Genomic DNA, 11,749 nt, shown 5'->3' on the forward strand with positions numbered 1-11,749 from the left:
CCAACTCCCAAGCTAGAAACTCTCCATACTCAACTTGGTATCCACAAAGAAACAACATTCCAGAGGTTAAGGGGACAACAACATATATTTTAGCAAGTGCTGTTCAACTTTGGATTGCCAGCATGCACTGCCTGGTACAGAGAAGGCACTCAAATTTTGAGGAAAGAATGTCTCAAGAACATCAGTACTGGGAGGGTCCCCAGAGTATACCTACTGCTAGTACAGTACCCTTATGACAAGCTAGAGAGGCAGAGGGCCTGAAGAAGGGACTTGCTTAAGGCCCATTTATTTGGGTCAGTTCACTGAAGACAGGGAAGATGTTCTTCTTACATGGAAAAAGAAACAAGAAAAATTCTCAGGTCAGTGGTACTTGCCATTTCCCAATACCCACCTTCCAAGTCAATGGAATCCTGAGCTAACCCTCCAAGTACCACAAATCAGAACCTGGAATTAAAGTTTTTCAGCTCTATCAAGCATGAAATGGGAGGAGGGATGAACATCAAAGCCAGTCAATTATGACAGGAGCAACTCATTCACTTGACCAATAGACTATACCCCAAAAGAGACCGCCCTTGTATTCTGGTTTTTTGTTTGTTTGTTTGTTTTCCCTATGGGGACAGAACAATAGGGTGGAGCAGCAGGGAGGAAAGATTTTGAGTTGGAAAAGATGTACATGATAAACTCAGTTCTATATTTGAAAGATCAGAAACAGACTGTGCCGAACCACTAATGATGCCAATTTTCAGTAACTCTAGCCATGAAAAGCCCAACCCTAGTAGTGTTGGAATACTAGATCTTCTCCCCTCTGGAGACCTTGAGGCTATAAATTCCAGTGAGGGGGACTCCCAGGAAAATACAAAGGGACCTAGACACACTGTTGTCAAGCAACACTATTAGAACAGAGTTCAGAATATACGTAGCTGTCATCTCATCTCATCTCGTCTCATCTAGAGAGAATTCAATTTGAAATCAGGGAGATAGACCAGATGACCTCCAAATGTCCCATCCAGATCCAGCATTAAGTAAAGCAATCCCCTGAAAAGAGGAAGAGAGTGAAAAGTAGGAACACACTTAAAACAAGCTATTGTTATAGGAAGCTAGAGAATAATGGAGAGTTAGCAGACTACTGGTCAATACCACCTCTGTCATCCACTCACGGAGCAACCTTCCCCTCTCCAAACCTAACATGAGAGAGTATAAATTAGTTGATACCTTCAAGGGTCCCATAAAGACCCTCTTGTGCCCTGGCTAGTGTGGCTGAGTGGACTGAGCACAAGACTGTGAAGCAAGGGGTCACTGGTTCAATTCCCAGACAGGACACATGCCTGGGTTGCGCGGGCCAGGTCCTCAGTAGGGAGTGCATGACTGGCAACCATACACTGATGTTTCCCTCCCTCTCTCTCTCCCTTCCCCTCTCTCTAAAAAAATAAATAAATAAAATCTTTTTTTTAAAAAAGACCCTCTTGTCCCACTATCCCCTCTCTGCACAGAGGGCTATTCAAAAAGAAACCTAAAGGAAATCTCCAAGATAGTCCCTGCTCTGTCTCTATCACCTACACCTTCACAACGGGCCAAGTAAACTTGAGAACCAAACTGGAGAGATGCAGGATCAAAAGAGTCACCATTCTCTCACATAACCCCCATTCCTGATCCATTGCCCCACCCTAAAGTCTGTAGGCAGGGCTAGTTCAAGGGTTAAAAAACTGAGATTTTTCCTCCTATTCACCAAGTACCACTTTAGTGCCACTCGAGTGGCTCAAGCAATGCTAGGAATGGCAGGAGAATAAACAGTCCACATAGCCCCTGTTAAAGTTTAGCTGAAATGCAAACCCAGAAGCCTTCAAATACTTCAAGGAACTGGGCCTTATGTCTGCTGACATGGATGGTCCCATCAATGACTACTTGATCATCTTTCCTCTGACCTATTGAGCTAGGGCTAAAATCCCAGCAAACTGAAGAGATTTCACCAAGACTGACCATCTAAGACCTAGATTCAAGTCCTAGCTTTACTACTGACATGCTGCATCATTCTAGGTCAGTCCTTCCCTATCTGGGGGTCCCAGTTTCTCCATCTATACAATGAGTAATGTTGGACTTGACAATCATAAAGAATATTTTCAACTCTAACAAACCAAAAACTCAACAACACCTTGAAAATTCAAAACAACCTCTTTTTAGGGAACCCAAGAGTGTCCCAAAGACTTTGTGATCTAAAATCAGTTAAAGAATGTAGGGAGGGAGAAAAATATTTTTTTTTCAAATTTCTTATAATCACCATAAAGGGTAAATAGCAGTTAATTAGTTCTCCATTCTGGCTACTATAGCAGACCCAGGAAAACTGGCAACTAGAAGCAGAATCTAAGGATTGGCTAAGGGGGTGCAGAGGGGTATGTTTTAACAGATTTAGGGGAGGTTGGGCTGACTGGGAGACAATTGGCTGCAAAAGTGAAACTAACCCTGGAAACACTGTAGACACGGTTCATATGAATGAATGGATTTGATTTTTCCACTACCCTTCCCTTTCTGTCATACTCCATAAATAGCCTAAAGCACACTACTGAAGAGGGAGTAGAGAACAGGGGAATTTTCTTCCTTCATTAAAGCTAGGAACTGGTATGCAGTGAACTAAACACCTCAGCATTGAGATGAGGAATGAGAAAACAGGAGGCACCTTGTGACACCCCTAACTCTCACCAAGAGACCACACAAATGCAAATGTTGGTTACTTTGCCCAAATTATCCACTTCCTTTTATCTCAGGTCCAGAAAGGCCTAAAAAAGGGTGGCAATTTGCTTTGGGCAAGAGGAGGGCTCAACTTTAAGAACCCAATCACTGAGTCAGAATAGAGGGTCAAAGTAATAAGTACCAACCAGCCTGGACCCCAGTCTTGGTTCTCACCATGTGCCCTTATGTAGGTCCTTTCCTGTAGGTGTAAATAACCTCACCAGTTGAGGGAGTTATTAAATCGATAGTCTCTGACATCTCTTTCAAGTTAAAAGGCATGATATTGTTGTTTCTCCTAGAAGTTGACTATTCCTTGAGTCAAACAACATGGAAAAATATCCAGATCTTCTTGTCCATCAAAATTCAGCCCTCTCCTTCCAACCTGATTCAAGTTTCAGTCAATCTGTATAAAAAATGCCTTCAGTATTCAGGTACATTCAGCGCACTAGGTATGACCTCAAACAGCTGATATTCATCTCTCTCCACATCCAGGAAACAGATCACCACGCCATCTTCTTTGCCACTTTTGACTAGGGATGAGTTGAATGGTTAAAGCCACTTTGAGACAATTTCCAGGACCATCAAGTTGTGTTTAAATGTGAGATATCACAGAACTGAGAATGAGAAATGCCACTAGACAAGAGAAGTCACAGGACTGTCTATTCCCAGAGATCCACCCACCTATTTAGACAAAGCTATACCTTAAGAGGAGTCAAGGAGTCAACCACAGAGAGATAAACCCAAGGAGAGGCTCCTGGAAGGTTCTTTATAATCCTGTGTTGGCAGAGACAGTGGGGGTATTTACCCTCTCTTTTCAAAACCATTTTCTCATGCTTTGTGTGTGGTGGGAGCGGGGGGACAAGTGTGGAAAAGCCTCACGCCGTAAAACCAAAAGCAATTTAACAAAGAGTGATGGTAGAATGACATACTTGTTGAAAGCTTAGTTTTTCTGAAGGACAGGGTTCGGGAAGGGCAAGAATGACTTGGCAGTAAGGCTGGAATACAGCAACGTGGCAACCAAAGCTCAGCACACACCCAAAAAACTGCCCCCTCTCTCCTGCTCCGCTCATCCAGAGACCCTCGGCCCTTTCTCAAGGCTACTAGTCACTATCTCAGCTCCACAAAGCTCAGGTAGTCCTAGGGAGAGGGTTCTAGGAGAACTGCATATTCTGGGCCAGCCCAACAAGCTGCTTGGCATAAAGGACTCAAACTAGGGTGGTCACCAGGCCTCCCTGGGCAAGGGAAGGCCCCAGCAGCCATTTGGCATGACTTGCACAAAAGCAAGCAGGGCTCATTATTCAGGCACACTCCTCCCCTGCCCCTCCCTCCTGGGCATCCGGCCCCCCTAGGCCCCACTCCCAAGAGGCTTCTTCTCTTCTCATAACAGCCAGTGGGGTGGAGACCAGATCCTAGAAGCTACCACCACTCTAGAAAAGTGTGGCCCCACAGAAGAGAATCTACACCTCACAGAACAGTCCAGAGGGGAAAGTAAGAGATAAAGAGCCATTAAGTAATGGCTTGAAGGGCAGGGATTTGGCAAGTGGAGAAAAGGAAGAAACCAGTGTTCTCCCCTTAGAGAACAGGGAAGACCTGCTCCTCAGACTGGTGCCTAGTGAAGTGTTAGCACTCCTGGGTAAAAGCAAGAAGCTTCAATGAGTCCCTCCACAACTCTCCTCTTCTCCTAGTGGAAAACAGCTGAGGCTGCCTGGGGAGTCTGTGAGAAAGATGAGTAAGGGTGTGGGATCCGCCCTTAACATCTCCTTCCTCCTAGCTTCTCATTTCCCAAGGTCCCTCCTGGACAGTGACAGCCTTTCCCCACAAGGTGCCAATTCCTGGACTGGGGGACGTGCTCCCCTCCGAACCAGAGTCTTTTTCCCTGTGCCCATAGCCTGTCGGGGACAAGAGGGAACTTGGGCCCCACAAGGAAACCCTACAGTCGCATCCCAGACGCAGGGAACTGGAATCTGAGAAAGAGGCCTGCCCCGCCCAGTCCACACTTCTAGCCCAGGACCACCTCAACCCAGTCCCCCATCGAAGGCGCGCTACACCAGGACTCCACTCACACCCCTCCCCACCCCAGGCCTTGGCGAAGGGTGCGGCATCCCCAGCTGGCCGGGTGGCTGGCCAAGCCCTCGGCCATCATCAACGGACTACAAGGGTCAGCTAGAGTCTCCAGGGCTAGCAGCGCCCACCTCCTGCACTCACCGTCTTGGGCATGGTGGCGGCAAAGGCGGCAGAGTTGGCGAAGTTTGGCTAGGAGCTGTCGGGCAGCGTTGAACACGCAATACACACGGCTCGGACTCCGGGGGCTAAGGGCTCGGATTGGGTCCCTCGCTAGCGTCCGGGCGACTGCTCGGCTTCCTGCTAACGGGCCACGACTTCACAAACCCCACCCAGGAAAGAGCCGCCCCCGTCGCACCGCCCGCTCCTTTATGTGGCCCGGCTTCCGCGCCGCTCCCGCCCTCGCGCCCGCCTCCTTGCCGGCCGCCAGCCTCGCCCCGCCCAGCCCAGCCCTTCCCTGGCGGGCTACGCCAGCCACGTGGGGGTCGGACTGGGCATTGGTGCCCCAAGGGGGGCACCCACCCCCTACCCAGACCCACCCTGCGCTCTCCCACTCCCTTCACAGCGCTTATTTCCCCCCCACCCCGTATCCGGGCCATCCAGCCCCACCCCAAAGGAGGGCCGGACACTGGGCCGCACCCTGGCTGAGACTTAAGTTGTCCCTGACTGCAACTTTCCACTGATGGGGATCTCGCTAGCTGTCAAAACTGCCCGTTCCAATTTGAGACAGTTCTGACTCTTAGAAAGTTCTTCCTGTGTGTATCTGAACCCCTTTCCTCTGTGGCTTCTGCCTGTGGATGTCATATTTGCTTCCTGGGGCCACACAACTTACCTGCTGCCCCTAACAACTCCTCAGAGATCTGAAGGGCCAATATCCCTCTGAACCTCTCTTTCTCTCTTGGCTAAAGCGCCTCAACTCATCCAACACTTTCACCAATTCTCTTCTGTAGGACTTTATATCCCTTTTCCCATCATATTTCCTCCCCATCCTTGCCCAATTGTCATTTTCATCAGAATTGGGCTTCTTTCCCCAATATCTGTCCTCTACTACTTGTTTCCCTTCAAATCCCAGTCTCCACTTTCTTCAAATCACTGTCCTGATCCTTTAGCCCCTCCCCAGATACATTCACCAATCTACGTAACTCACTTTCTGATAAGGCTATAATTACACAAGGTTAGAGGCATCCCCAGTCCATTCCCTTGAGTTGTGCCTGCTAGCCCCTCTCTATTTCTTGTCAATGTCACAGAATCCCAGGATGGCCATGTTCTAGGCTGTAGCAGTTAACTGGTTGTCTGAGCTTTAGTTTGAAAGTGATTAGCCATAGTCCTTTTTCCTCCTATCCACCGGCAACTGTTCTGAGTAACCTTTCTGAAGCAGAGTTCCACATACCTCAGGGATGATGAGCCAACTTGGGACAACAGAAAGGACATTTTAGAGGGGTGGTCAGGACACCTGGCTTCTAGTCATAGCTTTGCCATTAACTCACTCTGTGACCATTGTGTGGCCTTGGGGTAAGTCCTTTCTCTTCTCTGCACTTGAGTTTTCCCTTCTATGACAAGAAAGGGCTGGACTCCTGGACTTCCAACATCCTTTCCCACTTGAAATTATAAAATAATGAGAAACAAAGTAGACTCCCTAGGAAAATACATGAGTCTAGTAGGGTGTCATAAAGACTGCCCTTGCATTTGCACTCAGGAATCAACAGTCCTATTTCCTGCTTCTCTTCATTCCCACTTCAACAGCATTCATGAGTCAATGTGCCTCAGTTTCTCTCATGACTGCCAAGATCCACTGATGTGTGCTAACATAAATAAAATTCCTTTCCCAAACCATTTCCTTGTGCTGAGAAGTTGACCTAAGGAAGAGTAGCACTCCCCGGAAAGCCTCAGCAGCAGGGGTAGCAATGGCAGCCAATCACATTCCTTGTCATTTCTATGGCCGTTTTTTCTCCCAGAAGTTCAAAGAACTCACTGATTCCCTCATTTATATTCTCCTAGAGCCCACAAGGGCCTGGAACTAGGCTAAGTGCCTAAAGGGGGAGGGGCAGTTGATTGGAGACTCCAGCTTTCATTATCCATTCTGGAAAGTGGAAACCCCCTGTGTGTCATTCTCCATGTGCCATGCCAACAACCCCTCCCAACACACACACACACACACACACACACACACACACACACGAGAGGGGGGGGGCGCTGATTAGATTGCATCAAGCAGCTGAACACTCTATTAAAAGGGAAAAGGAGCACCAGAGTCCTAGTGGGGTAAAGGAGGTCAAAGGGTGGAGAAGCTAAGAAAGCTGATGGAAGGAGGGACTGAGAGAGAAGAATTAGCCCTCTGGGGAAGGGAAGGTGAGAAATGGAAGGAAATCATAGACTATCAGGGCCTCCATTAAGGTCAAAGGAACTGAGGACCAGAAAGAGGAAAAGACTTACCCAAGATTGGGCTACCGGTGTGGAGAATGGATTCAGAGGGGAATAGAGAAGACAACAAGTTCAGTTAACCTGTTGCAATAACACAAGCAAGAAATTTTGAAGTCTAGCCCCAGGGAAGTAGTGTCTCCCCTGCCACTTCACCAAACAGAAGCTGGTTATGGTGATTATAATCGAGTAGCTGATGTTACTTGAAGGTTAGACTTGAAACTCTCTGGCTAGGAGGAACCCATCTCAGAACAGAGGCAGCTGAGGTGTTTGCTCTCTTGCTCTTCAAGATAGCCAGAGAAACACGCCTTTGTTTGCTACCTCTTTGCAAAACATTTCATGCTTGTATGGCCAGAACTTCAGATCTCTCCCCAACTCACTCCTTACTATGATCCCATGTAAACTGAGTTATCTCAATCTTCCTGGAACCAGAGTAATCCTCACAATTACATTTAGATATGATGAGACTTCTGCCAGTGTTTCTAGAAGCAAGACATGGGAATAAGGGCTAAATATCCCCACAGATATGGCTACCCTTGGTGTGGGAAGTAAGATGTATGAAGACACCAGGGTTTTTAGAAGAGCTGAATTCAGAAAGTTAAAAAAGAAACAGGCAAATATTCTTCAAGCCATAAAGCTAGATGACAGTCAGTATGAGCAAAGAGTGGTTCAGGGGCGTTCTGAAGCTGGATTCCAAGGAAGCTGGGGACATCTGAATCAGGGGATAGGAGATGAAAAAGGAGAAGATTTTACCTGAGCTTTAGGGCCAGGCATGGGATCCAGGTACAAAGGTTCAGAATTCCTAGGGGGCTGAGACTGCTCTGGTGCTGAGACTGCTCTGGAGCTGCAGTGAGTTTAAGTGTCAAAGTCAAGGGAATAGCAAGCATAAACTGCATAAGGCTGATTTATGTGAAAGCCTATGCCAAGCTCAAGAGAGAAATGAGATTGGACTTGTAATCACCTCCCACCCAAGACCTAAGCTCACTGCAGTAAAGAAACTTCTGCATTCTAAATGGCATTCCCCCTTCAGAGGACACAATAGTTCAGGAGAGGCAATACCTGAGAGATACTGGGTAGGGAACAGTCCTGAATCCTAGGAGTACTTTGGATAAGGAAGCACCTGCCCCCCAATCCATTGAATGGTGATAGTTTTTTTTCTTAAATCATCTTTATTTTTAAATGCCAGTTGACATGCAATATTGTATTAGGTTCACATGTACACCCCAGTGACTAGACATTATTTAACTTACTAAGTAATCATCCCAATAAATCTTGTACCCACCTGACACCTTACATGTTTGTTAGAATATTACTGACTATACTCCTTATGCTGTACTTTATGTCCCATGACTACTTTGTTACTACCAATTTGTACTTCTTAATCACCTCACCTTTTCACCCAGTTCCCCAACTTCCCTCCCATTTGACAACTATCAAAATGTTCTCTGTATCTATGAGTCTGTGTCTGTTCCACTTGTTCATTTATTGGTTTTTAGATTCAGTTGTTGATAGACATGTATTTATTGCCATTTTAAAGATTTTGCTTATTTATTTTTAGAGAGAGGGGAAGGGAGGGAGAAAGAGAGGGAGAGAAACATCAACATGTGGTTGCTTCTCACACGGCCCCTACTGGGAACCTGGCCTGTACCCCAGGCATGTGCCCTGACTAGGAATTGAACCAGCGACCCTTTGGTTCACAGGCCAGCACTCAATCCACGGAGCCACACCAGCCAGGGCTATTTATTGCCATTTTTGTTGTTCATATTTTTTATCCTTTTCTTTTCTTCTTCTTAAAGAAGACCCTTTAACATTTAACATAATACTGTTTTGGTGGTGGTGGACTCCTTTAGTTTTTTTCTTATCTGGGAAGTTTTTTATATGTCCTTCAATTCTAAATGATAGCTTTGCTGGGTAAAGTAATCTTTGTTGTAAGCCCTTGCTTTTCACCACTTTGAATATTTCTTGGTAATCCTTTTTGGCCTGCAAAATTTCTGTTGAGAATCAGCTGACAGTCTTATGAGAGTTCCTTGTAGATAACTCACTGCTTTTCTCTTGCTGCTTTTAACATTCTCTCTTTGTCTTTAAACTTTGGCATTTTAATTATGATGTGTCTTGGTGCGGGCATCTTTCAGTTCAGCCTGTTTGGGACTCACTGCACTTCCAGGATTTGTATGTCTATTTTCTTCACCAGGTTAGGGAAGTTTTCTATCATTTTTTTTTAAATGGGTTTTCAATTTCTTCCTCTTTCTCTTCTCACTCTGGCACCCCCATAATGAGAATGTTGATACGCTTGAAGTTGTCCCAGAGGCTCCTTGTATTATTCTCATTTGGGGGAGTTCTTATTTCATTTTGCTGACCTAATTGAGTGGGGGTTTTTTTGCTTCCTTATATTCCAAATTACTGTTTTGATTCTTGGCTTCATCTACTGTACTGTTGATTCCCTGTAAATTATTCTTCAATTCATTTAGTGTATCCTTCCTTTCTGACTGGTTCTTTTTTATGTTGTTGAGGTCATCACTAAGTTCACTGAGCATCTTTATAAACAGTATTTTAAACTCAGAATGTAGTACATTGCTTGTCTCCATTTTTGCTTAGTTCTTTTTTGGGAGTTTTGTTCTGTTCTTTCATTTGGGCCATGTTTCTTTGTCTCCTCATTTTGGCAGCTACCCTGTATGTGTTTCCATATATTAGGTAGAACTGCTACATCTCCCAAGTTTAGAGTGGCCTAATGTAGTAGGTGTCCTATAGGTTCCAGTGGCACAGCCTCCCCAATCACCCACACTGAGTATGTGCTCCCCTGTGTAGGCTGTGTACACACTCCTTTTGTAGTTGAGCCTTGATTGCTGTTAGTAGATCAATGGGAGAGATTTACCCAAAAGGCCAATCAGTTGCATGTACTGGCTGTTACCACCTTGGAGGATCAGCTGTGCAGGAGCTCAACCCACCAAGCAGGACTTACTTCAGCAGAGCTCTATTGCTTGCTGAGTCCACCCCTTGAATGTGTTGCTTTTGTAAGTGGGTCAGAGGTGGTGCTTTGACATGATCAGAAGCTGTCCATGATGCACACTGGCTTTCCAGCCTCTTGGAGGTGCAGACCAAGGTCAGCCACTGCCCAGATTCTACCCAGGGCCACCCAGCATGAGCTATAAAGCAATCTGCAGATGGCTGCTAATTGTGCTGGGCTTGTAGGTGCTCAGATGAGGCCAAACTGCAAATCAAGGCTGGCTGCTGCTAGTGCCAGGCCTGGGGCCACTTAGCAAGAGGTAGTTTCTGAGGGCTGCTTTTCATTTTCATCACTGTTTTGAAAGTCTTTCCTTATATTTAAAGTAGGCGTCTTCTGCTTCACTCAGTATAATTGCTCTTCTCTTATGCTTGGGGAAGGCATTAACTATGAAGCTGATGTTACTCTTCTCTTCCATTCTTAGAAGAGAAATTGTGGCAGAGAGATGAGGACAAACATTGGCTTGAGGCCTTCTTTCTCTCTCTTCCTTCCCCCAGGACAGGAGCCCAAGCACTAGGCTAGCTGTGCCCTTTACACAAACAATAGAATAGGCAGAAGAATATACCACTGTCTCCACCAGACAAAGAGGGCTTCTTAGTACAATATGGTTGAGAGGACAAACAACAGCAGTAGAGAAATCTTACTTTTAAACATCTTTAATCTTCCACCCACTTCTTAGAAGCAAAAGCTATGGTTTGAACAAAAGGGCAGAAGATAACATCAGCACATATCATGTGCTGAGCTGTGGGGAGGCCATTTCAACATTTAACAAGAATCTTTAGAGGTTGAAATGAGGAAATTGAGGCTATGAGGAGCAAAGTGACTTATCCAGAAGTCACATGGTTTGTTGATGGTGGGGCGGGGATTTGGGCACAGGTCTTGTGAATGCAAAATGCACCTTCTTTTCATGAACCTCACCTGTGTCCCGACAAAACAAACCCAAGGACGGAGGTGCATTTTAAGATTCGTATCACCCCTGCACCTCAGTGGGCAGGCTAGACAGCTCGAGATAGCGGTCGGGTAATAATAAACAGCAGTGATATGGCATCTTGCCAATATCAAGTGCCTAGGAATATTTATTATTAATCATACTAATGGACCACAGTGAAAGGGAAGAGAGTTTTTCTCTGGCTTTTCTCTAATAAAGCTGCAAGCTTTTCAAGAGCTTTCCCCAGCTGGCCAATATCAATGCAATTTGAGCCAGTGTCCCAGTGGCATATGAAATTAGCCCCACAGGGATGGTGCCCCAGTCTGCCAGTAGAGTCCCTGGCCCCCAGCCCTGCTCCCTGTGACCAGTGACCAGAGGTCACTTGAATGTGGCCAGTCTGCCTGTAGGGCGCAGAGAGCAAGCAGCCCCCTCAGAACATAGGACCCCTCCAAGAATGGCCCCCAGGTCAAAGTTGATACACCTGGAAGAAACCATCCATCTGTCCGCCCCACCCTTCCTCCGTCAGTGAGCAGGTGCCTGCTAGGTGCCTGGTTCTACTCGAGGTTCTGCTGGGCGTGTTCACCCTCTCCCTTCCCAGGGGTCTGTATCTGTTGCTG

General features: G+C 46.3%; 1 protein-coding gene across 1 annotated transcript in view; it reads right to left on the bottom strand.

Annotated features, from left to right (window-relative positions):
• Positions 1-5,153, bottom strand: part of MSN (moesin) — a 67,889-nt gene extending 62,736 nt beyond the window's left edge. Inside the window, exon 1 of the mRNA XM_028522165.2 lies at positions 4,930-5,153. Within this exon, the coding sequence (XP_028377966.1) occupies positions 4,930-4,941 (12 nt within the window). The 5' untranslated portion in view covers positions 4,942-5,153. The remainder of the gene's footprint in view (positions 1-4,929) is intronic.
• Positions 5,154-11,749: the final 6,596 nt, after the last annotated feature.

This window comes from Phyllostomus discolor, chromosome X (assembly GCF_004126475.2).
Source record: "Phyllostomus discolor isolate MPI-MPIP mPhyDis1 chromosome X, mPhyDis1.pri.v3, whole genome shotgun sequence".
NCBI classification, from domain to species: domain Eukaryota; kingdom Metazoa; phylum Chordata; class Mammalia; order Chiroptera; family Phyllostomidae; genus Phyllostomus; species Phyllostomus discolor.